The 11,613-nt window shown below is 43.7% G+C and overlaps 1 protein-coding gene and 1 long non-coding RNA gene across 2 annotated transcripts in view; one reads left to right on the plus strand and one right to left on the minus strand.

The window, feature by feature from the left end:
* Nucleotides 1-8,160, plus strand: part of ATPAF1 (ATP synthase mitochondrial F1 complex assembly factor 1) — a 31,242-nt gene extending 23,082 nt beyond the window's left edge. The window contains exon 9 of the mRNA XM_066269279.1: nucleotides 7,256-8,160. Coding sequence (XP_066125376.1) covers nucleotides 7,256-7,450 — 195 coding nt within the window. The 3' untranslated portion in view covers nucleotides 7,451-8,160. The remainder of the gene's footprint in view (nucleotides 1-7,255) is intronic.
* On the minus strand, nucleotides 7,756-11,236 carry LOC136331194 (uncharacterized). The gene is made up of 2 exons (XR_010730456.1): nucleotides 8,656-11,236; nucleotides 7,756-8,307 (listed from the first exon to the last, which is right to left on the minus strand). It is a non-coding gene; the product is annotated as an uncharacterized lncRNA (long non-coding RNA).
* Nucleotides 11,237-11,613: the final 377 nt, after the last annotated feature.

The following is an 11,613-nucleotide window of genomic DNA, read 5'->3' on the forward strand; positions in this document are numbered from 1 at the left end:
TTATAGGGAAATTTCAAAAGAACAGTAGGATAAACACATAATTGGAGTGCATTTAAAGGAGGATGGCAAGAGAAATTAGAGTAAGCATAAATCCTCAAAAAGGGTTTTCTGCCTGACCAGGTGATGGTGCAGTGGATAGAGCGTTGGACTGGGATGTGGAGGACTCAGGTTTGAGACCCCGAAGTTGCTCATCTGGTTTGAGCAAAAGCTCACCAGCTTGGACCCAAGGTCACTGGCTCGAGCAAGGGGTTACTTGGTCTGCTGAAGGCCCGCGGTCAAGGCACATATGAGAAAGCAATCAACGAACAACTAAGGTGTCGCAATGAAAAACTGATGATTGATGCTTTTTTTTTTTTTTTTTTTTTACATAGAGAGAGGGACAAATAAGGACAGACAGACAGGAACAGAAAGAAATGAGAAAGAAATTCTATAGGTTCCCACCAGCTTTATCCAGTTAACTGTATTTGTGTCCTTATAGCCTGGCTTCTCTCCTGTTGATTTATTTCCCTCATTCCCAGACCTACCCACACACAAAACACTCTCATTCCTACTTTTCCCTTCCAGCTAATGCCCTATTCTCTCCTTCTTGTCACAGAAACACACACCCCCCTTTTTTTTTACAGAGAGAGAGAGAGAGATAGGGACAGACAGACAGGAACAGAGAGAGATGAGAAGCATCAATCATGCCTGACCACGCGGTGGCACAGTGGATAGAGCGTCAGACAAGGATGCGGAGGACCCAGGTTCGAGACCCCGAGGTTGCCAGCTTGAGATTGGTTAGTTAAAAGAAAGAAAGGTCATTAGCTGAGAATGAGGATGGAAGAATAGGTGTTGGACATTTGAGTGGAAAAGAAAGTCTGAAACTATTATCTAGGACTGAAGTCAGTGAACTACAGCCTGTGGGTCAAACCCAATCCACTGTTTTTAGAACGCCCATGAGTTAATTATGTGTCCTACATCTTTAAATGGTTGGGATGAGGGAGAATACTAAAGAAGAAGAATATTTCATGGGCTGTGGAAGTACACTGTATATGAAATTCACATTTTAGTTGCTGTAAAAGTTTTATTGGAACAGAGTCATGTTATCATTTACACATTATCTATGGCTGTTTTAGCTCTGCAACAGAGAGTTGAGTAGTTGCGTTAAAGACTTTCGGGCCCTTGGAGCATAGAATATTAACTGTCTATCCCTTTACAGAAAGTGTATGCCTTCCAGTGGTCTCAGAAAATGGAAGAGAATGGCTGTGCAGGCACAGGCACAGAAAGAAAGGGCTGAGCGTTGGATTTAACTACAGGGTTATGGTTTAGCCAAGTGGTATAATGAAGTAAAATAGGACCCAGGAAGTTAAAGGTAAAGGAAAAGGAATGATTGTGATTATTGACCATGAAGTGGAAGCTGGACAAAGAGGGAAGTGAAAACGTAAGGAAAGTTAGAGACAGAATTATGAGTCCTAGTGGAGTTAACAAGGTTTTTGACATTAGGGGTGAACTTAAAAGATAGGAAATAGTTGACAAAGTGTAGGTGTTTTCAGCTGAGATTTGGAGAGAATTTAGTTACCAATAATGACAAGGTTTAAAAGGAGTGAGATGTAGATTATACTCTGTTTTCTGGTCTTCAGCATTGTACAGCCTCTAACCATATAAAAAATGGACTCTAGAGGTCAGAGGAGAGACCCTTCTACTTTGGCATTTTGACCACCTCACTTTGGTGGCCTCAAACTACTGCACAGTTCCCATCATCATTAGAATTTGCTTCCTGGAGCCTGAACTGTGGTGGTGCAATGGATAAAGTGTCAACCTAGAATGCTGAGGTTGCCAGTTCAAAACTCCAGGCTTGCCTCGCAAGGCACATATAGGAGTTGATGCTCCCTGCTCCTCCCTCCTTCTCTCTCTCTGTCTCCTCTCTAAAATGAATAGATTAAAAAAAGAAGAAGAGCCTGACCAGGCGGTGGCACAGTGGATAGAGCGTCAGACTGGGATGTGGAGGACCCAGGTTCGAGACCCTGAGGTCGCCAGCTTGAGTGCGGGCTCATCTGGTTTGAACAAGGCTCACCAGCTTGAGCCCAAGGTTGCTGGCTCAAGCAAGGAGTCACTCGGTCTGCTGTAGCCCCCCAGTCAAGGCACATATGAGAAATCAATCAATGAACAACTAAGGAACTGCAATGAAAAATTGATGTTTCTCATCTCTCTCCCTTCCTGTCTGTCTGTTGCTATCTGTCCTGCTCTCTGACTCTCTCTGTCTCTGCCACAAAAAAAAAAAAAGAAAAGAAAAGAATTTGCTTTCTGGCTTCATAACATTCAACAGTATATAGACAGTATATATAGGTTGGGGGCAAAAGTAGGTTTACAGTTGTAAAATAATACAGTAATTAATGAATAATAATACAAAAATAACATGTGTGTTTCATGTACTTACAACTATAAAGTACTTTTGCCCCAACCCACCCCCATATTTGCCTTGTATAAGGCAACATGACTGTGAACGACCAGTGTAATACAGTTAAGTCCTCACTTGATGTTGTCAGTTGGGTCTTGGAACTGCAGCAAAACAGCATATAACAAAACCAGTTTTACCACAGGCTAATTAATGTATACAGCAGTTAAGTTCCTATAGCATCTCATCAGCATTATAACAAAACAACATGGAATGAAATGATGTTATTCGAGGAGCTGCTGTACAGGACTAGACATGTTAGAAGTTATGGTAGAGGTGTGTGATTCAGAGATGGGAAACCTAGAAATAGAATATGAATATATGATCACCAGCATACTTGTGCATGAGTTTGCACTTTAAGGCATAGTATTTCCAAATATAGTAAAGCAAATGAATAGAAATATGTGGAGCCCTGGCCGGTTGGCTCAGCAGTAGAGTGTCGGCCTGGTGTGCAGGAGTCCCAGGTTTGATTTCCGGCCAGGGCACACAGGAGAGGCACTCATTTGCCTCTCCACCCCTCCCCCTCTCCTTCCTCTCTGTCTCTCTCTTCCCCTCCCACAGCTGAGGCTCCATTGGAGCAAAAGATGGCCTGGGCGCTGGGGATGGCTCTGTGGCCTCTGCCTCAGGTGCTGGAATGGCTCTGGACACGGCAGAGTGACGCCCCGGAGGGGCAGAGCATCGCCCCCTGGTGGGCATGCTGGGTGGATCCCGGTCGGGCGCATGCAGGAGTCTGTCTGACTGCCTCCCCGTTTCCAGCTTCGGAAAAATGAAAAAAAAAAAAGAAATACATGGAAACTAGAGGTTTCTTCTTAATTAACTTGAATTCTAAAAATTTAGTAGAATATTAAAAAACCTTATCTGGTTCCATGGCTATGTCAATAGATGATTTCATTGAAATGCAGTAAATGCAGATAGAGACATATACAACCTTTGGTGGGTGGTGGTCTCTGACCCAGAGGAGGAAGAAGACTTTCTAGATGAGAACCTGTGCTGAACCTTCAAAGATGAGCCAGAATTTAGCCAGGTAAAGAAAGGTTGGAGGGGGAGGAAAATGTTCCAGACAGAGCAAAATAGCGTAAGTAAATGTTAGGAGGCATACAATGACTTGTGGTATTAAAACAGTTTGCTATCACTGATATATAAAAAAGGAGGGTTGGTGGGTTATGTTTAGAGGTTTGGCTCTATCCTGAAGTCACGAAAGAGTCATTGGAGGGGAGAGACTAACCCCAGAAATATATAGGGAGTAAAATGGGCACGGCTTGGTAAATTGATCATAGCTATGAAGGTTGAAAGAGAAGGAGAAATCAGGTTTGTTAATAAACCTCCTCCTTATTGAGCAACACAGGCAGTTAATACAGGGTGGGGCAAAAGTAGGTTTATAGTTTTTCATATGGAAAATAATACAATAATTACTAAGTAATAATACAAGAATAAACTTTTTCATACTCACAACTGTAAACCTACTTTTGCCCCACCCTGTATGTTTATATTGGATTTTAGAAAGAGAGGAGGATACTGCTTCATCTTGAGAGTTAAGAGAACAAAAGGCAGGGGTGAATAAGGAGCTGGATGCCTTCCATAACCCTTGAGAGACAGAGGCACATAGTTCCATGTTTACATCCCTGCCCACCACACTAGTGGTCTTCAAATTGGTGGGAGGAACCCTTTATCCAAACAAAATCTTACTATGTAAACCCTAGGATAGAGCAGCTGAAATAGAGATGAAGGGACCTGAGGCACCTCCACAGAACCCGTAGGACTCTGCTGATAGAACAGCATTGTCAGTGAACACACCCAAGATAAGCCCTACCTCCACCGTCCTAAACCTCAGATAAAATGGATTGTCAGAGGCCCTACAGTTCAAGGGCTAAGAGAATGGTGATATCTGCTGTGGATCATGGCAGTGCGCTTGCTTTAGAAATGGTCTGCTCTTGCCTGACCTGTGGTGGTGCAGTGGATAAAGTGTCGACCTGGAAATGCTGAGGTCGCCGGTTCAAAACCCTGGGCTTTCCTGATCAAGGCATATATGGGAGTTGATGCTTCCAGCTCCTCCCCCCTTCTCTCTGTCTCTCTACCTCTCTCTCTCCTCTCTAAAAATGAATAAATTAAAAAAAAAAAAGAAATGGTTTGCTCTTGAGGCATGTTTGAGTATGAAAAAGGTAAAATTGATAAAGCCAAAGTAATGACCTTGGTCGATGTATGGCCAGTAGCTGTGGCCACCATCATAGCCACCTGGCCAATGCAGGTTCGCATTTGATTCAGACAGACAGTAAAGAAATGGTGGAGTTGGAGGATGGTGGGCCATTACCTTTAATCCTAGCTTGCACCCAGCGGGCAAGTAACATACACAGTGGGAAAACACTTCCCTTTCCATTCAGGGTTCCCAAAGCTACTGACTTATCCGAGTTTCCTAGAATCAAAGGTTTCTAACCTCACCAGTCTCATTCACCTCTGTTCCCTATCTCCTCTCACCACAAACTGGCTTTTCCTTCAGCACTCCGCCATCTTGGCTACTTCTTCTGGCCTCCTCCATATGGCCTTTCTCTGCTCTCCTACAGCATGGACTCCTCCTAGAACGTAATCACTCTTCCTTTTAAAACCTTTTGGTGCAAAAGCCCTCCCCCAACACATATTAACATAATCACGCCCATCCCAAGCAATCACTTGGGTGACGGGCTTCCACTTGGGCAGCACCATCTTTAACAAAGTGAGCATAATATATTTTATCTGCCCAACAATCAATCTTAATTATCTTGCCCCCAGAAACCATTTCAGGGTGAAGTGGAGGGAGTACCAGCTTGGGAGTCCAGAGGTCTGGTCCTGGCTCTGCCACATGCTAGCCACATGACCTTGGGCTTATCCCTGGATCTCATCTGTTTTGCTTTTCTGGCTTATTAAATGAGGATGGGTGATCTCTGAGGCCCCGCCAGCTCTGAAATTCTATTAATTTGAAATAGCTAGCATTCTGGAAAAAGACTTGATTGCAGATCCAGTCTCAGAGATTAGTACCTGCTTATGAGAAAATGACCAGAAAGCCCCATAGGAGGAGGGAATGGAGAAAAAGCAGGCTGGGGTATTTATAAACCTGTCTGCATCATTCTGTAGCTAGACATGGCACACTTTGACAGTCAGGTTTTTGTTTGTTTGTTTGTTTTTTGTATTTTTCCAAAGTTGGAAATGGGGAGGCAGACAGACTCCCGCATGCACCCGGCCAGGATCCACCTGGCACATCCACCAGGGGGCGATGCTTTGCCCATCTGGGGCATCGCTGTATTGCAACCAGAGCCATTCTAGCGCCTGAGGCAGAGGCCACAGAGCCATCCTCAGCGCCCAGGCCAACTTTGCTCCAATGGAGCCTTGGCTGCGGGAGGGGAAGAGAGAGACAGAGAGGAAGGAGAGGGGGAGGGGTGGAGAAGCAGATGGGCGCTTCTCCTGTGTGCCCTGGCCGAGAATCGAACCCGGGACTCCTGCACGCCAGGCCAACGCTCTACTACTGAGCCAACCGGCCAGGGCCTGACAGTCAGTTTTAGTAGGAACTTTCCATTATCCTTTGGGGATGGGTTTTGGCTATATGAACACAACAATAATAAGTGCCTCTGACTAGCAAGAACTGGTAAATGTATAGGTAGCAAAAGTAAGAGTTGTTTGAAGTCATTCTTTTGTAAGATTTCAAGAGTGTAGCCCATATCCTGACCCCACCTCTGTTACATAGAGTGGTCTGGTCGCCATTTCCCTGCCTCTGATCTTTTGAGAAGGTGACCTCTTTTCTTCCCTGGGGCTTTGCTGGTGCATTAGGTAGAAATGACTGCATAGCAAATTACTCCAATATAGTGGCTTAAAACAAAAATTTATTACCTCTTAGTTTGTATGGGTCAGGAGTTCAGGAGCAGAAGAACTGAGTGGTTCTGGCTCAGTCTCTCATGAAGTTGCTGTCAAGATGTTGGGTAGGGCTATAGTCCTCTGAAGATTGATTAGGCTTGAGGATCTACCCTGAGCACACTCTCATGGCTGCTGGTAGGAGGCCTCATTTTCTTGCCATGTTGGCTTCTCTGTAGGGCTACTTAAATGTCTTCATGACATGGCAACTGACTTTCCCACAACAAGTGATTCAAGAGAGAAAAGACAGAAACTACAGTTTCTTTTGTGACTTAATAGCAGAAGTCATTCCTCATGATTCCACAGTAGTCTGTTAGAAGATAGTAAGTACAGCCTATACTCGGGGAAAGGTAAACTGGGCTCCATCAAAGGGAGGAGTGTCATAGAATTTATGGATAAAATGTAGAACTCTCATAGCTGGCTTTGGCACTAGCTTTCTAGTGGTATCAGGAACAGCTTTGATTTGAGTATGACTTGTTAGTCAAGAACTTAGTACATACTCACAAACTATCAATAGTTCTTGGAGCTGGGTAACTACTGTTCTTTTTCCTCCCTTGAAATGTACTTAACAGTTATAAAGGAACTGAATGAAGGAAAAATGTGAATATATGCATTTAATTTATTCAAACATACACCAGATGTCACTATATGCAGAGATGTGAAACAGCACACATACTTTGAGGAATTCCTACTAGAAAAGATAGACAAAAAGGAAAAGGGGGGAAAGGACAACTATAATACAGTGTGATAAATCTGCAATAGAGGTAAGCATCAGGTGATCTGGGTACACAGAGAAGGGGCACTGACTAAGATCTAGGAGGTCAAGAAGTCAGGGAAGCTTCCTGAAGCAGTGACTCCTGGGTGAGGGCCCACTTGCCACAGGACTCAAATACAGAGCTTTGTGGTCCTGTGCAGGAGGGACTCAGTATTCTTTCTATCTTGCAGAATGTTGCTGAGGCACAGTGCATTGCCAACCAAGTTCAACTCTTCTATGCCACTAATCGGAAGGAGACCTACGGGTTAGTGGAGACCTTTAACTTCAGACCAAATGAGTTCAAATATATGTCTGTCATCGCTGAACTGGAGCAAAGTGGACTTGGAGCAGAACTGAAATGTACCCAGAATCAGGATAAGACTTAAGAGTTATAAGGGTTGGCTCCTTACAGAGTCTGCTCAGCTCTGATAGTCTAGAGCCCACCCACCCCCTTGAATTCTCAGGAGCTCAGCCTCTATAATGAGTTGCCCTGTGTGCTTATGCAAGAAGTAATCATGGAAGTGAGCCCTATTACTTGATATTCAGGAACAAAGGTACGCAAACATACTGTTAATTACCTCAGCATACTTGAAGTTTCCTTTTTAAGTGTTTGAACTCATAATCAGAGACAGCCAGGGATCCACAGGATAGTTGACTTGATTTTACACAGTGTGACATTTTGTTACAAGTGCATTTGCATTCTGGACATTTTGATGGCACAGCTCCCAAATGCACGTAGTTCCTCATTTTTATGAACTTGAAGACCTACTCTAGTTAGATACGGGCTTTACATTCTCTTTCCCTTGTACCAGTTAGCTGGCCAAACGCATAACCAAAATATTCTGTTTAGACTCTAGAACAGCCTGATTCTGCAGTCAGGATTAAGACTTCATCTAGATGCCACCGGAGTTGCCTTTTGTGTAGCTGGCTTGAAGTATCAGTAGATTTTAGTTATATTTAAACATGCAGGTACAGTGCCTGCATATTTTTAAACCATGGTTTGTGGCACCTGCTCATTTAACTCTGCCTTTTAGAACTGTGTATTTGGAAGGGGTAAATCAGTGCAGTGTAAATAAATCAACTTTTTTGTAAGGAAGGATCAGTCCATTTTGCATGTTGTGTTTTTTTGTTGTTTTATTTTTTAAACAACTCTAAGCCATGCTGGCATTATATGAAAAGTGGATGGAAGCAAATTCTCCCAGATTGGGTGTGGAGAAAATATAGCAAAAAGATAAAGTCTGGCCTGACCAGGCAGTGGCGCAGTGGATAGAGCGTCGGACTGGGATGCGGAAGGACCCAGGTTCGAGACCCCGAGGTCGCCAGCTTGAGCTCAGGCTCATCTGGCTTGAGCAAAAGCTCACCAGCTTGGACCCAAGGCCGCTGGCTCCAGCAGGGGGTTACTCGGTCTGCTGAAAGCCCGCAGTCAAGGCACATGTGAGAAAGCAATCAATGAACAACTAAGAAGTCGCAACGCGCAACGAGAAACTGATGATTGATGCTTCTCATCTCTCTCCGTTCCTGTCTGTCTGTCCCTGTCTATCTCTGCCTCTGTAAAAAAAAAAAAAAAAAAAAAAAAAAGATAAAGTCTGGCTTACAAAAATCTTTGTTACACTCAGCAGTGAAATCTAAGCTATGTACTGTCCATAGAGTCAGTGCTGTGAGCTGCTTTGAACAAAACTAATCTTTGAACTCAGTGGTTGCTTGAAACACCAAAAAATGAGAGAGGAGCTCTCCAGGGTTGGAATCTCCCATGTGGTTTGTAGTGTCACTGTGTGGCTCCAAGCTCAATAATAGAGGAGGGTGGTGTTTACACACCAACCTTCTGAACCTGAGGTCCCAGCACCCCCACCCAACCTTCATTATTATTGTCAACTGCCTTTACTATGCCTTCCCTTTTCTTGCTCTGACCTGCTCCACTTTGCTGCTGCCTGAGATCTGGTTCCGTGGCACTAAATATGGTGAGTGGGAATGTAACCAGGACTTAAGAGCTTTTGTGTTTGTTTGTTTTCTTCGTTTTTCATTACAGGCTAGGCTTGTCCCTAAGTTTTTTTGTTCAGTGAGAGGAGGGGAGGCAGAGACAGACTCCTGCAAGCACCCCTACTGGAATCCACCCAGAAAGCCCACTAGGGGCGATGCTCTGCCCATCTGGGATGTTGCTCCATTGCTCAACAATCGAGCTCTTCTTAGTACCTGACATGGAGGCCATGGAGCCATCCTCAGTGCCCAGGGCCAACTCACTCCAACTGAGCTATGGCTACAGGAGAGGGAGGGAGTGAGAGAGAGAGAAGTGAGAGGGGGAGGGGTGGAGGAGCAGATGGGTGCTTCTCCTGTGTGCCCTGACAGGGAATTGAACCCAGGACATCCACACACCAGGCGGACACTCTACCATTGAGCCAGCCTGCCAGGGCCACCCTGGGTTCTTTAAATGGAGTTGGACTTACCATTATTTTCTGAGCTGTGTCTATTTTGTTGTACCTCTGAGTCTGTGTTTAGAAAGAGACAGGCCTGACCTGTGGTGGTGCAGTGGATAAAGTGTCGACCTGGAACGCTGAGGTCGCCAGTTCAAAACCCTGGGATTGCCCGGTCAAGGCACATATGGGAGTTGAGGTTTCCTGCTCCTTCCCCTCTTCTCTCTCTCTCTCTCTTCTAAAATGAATAAATAAAAAAAATAATTTTAGAAAGAGACAGACAGTGTTTGTTTAACCAAGCTGCTAACCTTTCAAAGTTTCTCTAAAGACTGAGCTGTTTCCTAATACAAATTCTAGACCTATCTCTGGTCCTGAAAGTTCATTTTTAATTTTTTAAAATTTTCTTATTTTACTTAATGATTTGAGAGAGAGAGAGAGAGAGAAACATCAACTTGTTATGCTTTCATTGGTTATTCCTATATGTACCCTGACTGGGGATCAAACCCACAACCTTGGTGTATTAAGATGATACTAACCAAATGAGCTACCTGGCTAAGGCCTGACAGTTCATTTTTGAAGAACTTGAGTCTGCATATTTTGAGTCCCAGGAATCTTTAGCATCAGGTAGAGCTGCTTTCGTGGGTATCCAGTTATGTTTGCTTTTCCATCCAGACGGACCCAGTTCCTAGTCACGGTACATTTTCGTAACACCTCCACCAGTGGGTGAGAAGATGATGGGAAAAATAAATAGGTAAATAAATAAGAACTGGCTGCTCAGTTTATTATTGTTCCTTACAGGTTTTCCCTAAATCCCTACTTGCCAAGGAAGGGTTATATCCATGGACAGTTACATTGGACATGATCAAAGCACCATCTGGCTATTCTTTATATTTACCTAGAAAGATCTGGAAAAGAACTAAAAGAAAATTGTAATATTAATCAGCAAATTTGTCCCTGTTACAGCATGGTATTATAGAAAGTGGACAAGCTTTAGAGTTAAATCAATCTGGGTTCAGATGTCAATGTTGCAGTTCATTAGTTCTGTAACATTGAACAAATCATTTAAACTCTGTTTATTCATCTGTCAAATGGGGATAATATAATAATATCTACCTCATAGGATTATTTTGAGAATTAATTTATAGACTATAGTAGAGTTTAATAAATGTCAGCTCCCTTCCTCTTCTCCCCCTGCTTGTCATTAAAGACCAACACAAGTTAACATTTCAGATGTGCAGATTATTCTTCATTCCAGTTGAACAAGCAAACCTTATTGCCAGGTTCTCAAACTTTAAGTTGAAGTAGAATTACCTTGAGCATTTCAAAATGTAGATTCCCAAGTCCCAAACTTCAGCCTGCTGAATCATAATCTTTGCAGAAAGCTCTGGGAACCTGCATTTTAATGTGTGCTCGGGATGATTCAGACGTAGGTAATTCACCAGCCACACTGTGAGAGCCATTGCCTCGTGTGTTCTTCACAAAAAATGCCATGTCTTCCTTTCCTATGGACATTAACCATAGAATCGGCTTCCTCTGTCCTCTTGCCTCCCATAGTGGTCCCCTTTTCATGCTCTACATTATATTTATTTACTTATGTATCTTTTGCCCCTGCTAGACTGTGAGCTCTTTGAGGGCCAGGGTTTTTCTCCATTCCCAGTGCTAAGGACATGGCCTGGAACATAGAAGATACTCAGTTGTTTGTTGAATAAATAAATGACATGAATCTTAGCCAAAACATGATCTGTGTGTGTGCTTATATTTAAATGCATACTCTGAACTTAAGAGAATCTTTAACACACTTCAATTGAGAACTTATTGAGTAGGAATGTTTGTAAAGCAAGGTACCGAGTTCTGCACAAAGTTTCTGTAAGTCACCTGTCTGCTGAGCTATCTGCTCAGGGCAGTTCAATAGTTGCTCACAGAGCACCTGCCCTGCTATTGCCATGCCAGGTGCGGACACAGGGAAAGTGAGTGGGATAATCCCTGCTCTCAGCTCTGTTCCAGCACCGCCCATGTCTCTGGCCTCCAGTTCTGTCCTCATATGCAGCACCTGGTCATGGTGCACCTTGTCTTATTCTCAGGAGTGCTCCATTGGCATAAAACAGCATGTAAATTGACACATTCTGAGAAAGGGCCGGTTC

The sequence above is a fragment of the Saccopteryx bilineata genome, chromosome 3 (assembly GCF_036850765.1).
Source record: "Saccopteryx bilineata isolate mSacBil1 chromosome 3, mSacBil1_pri_phased_curated, whole genome shotgun sequence".
Lineage (NCBI taxonomy): Eukaryota > Metazoa > Chordata > Mammalia > Chiroptera > Emballonuridae > Saccopteryx > Saccopteryx bilineata.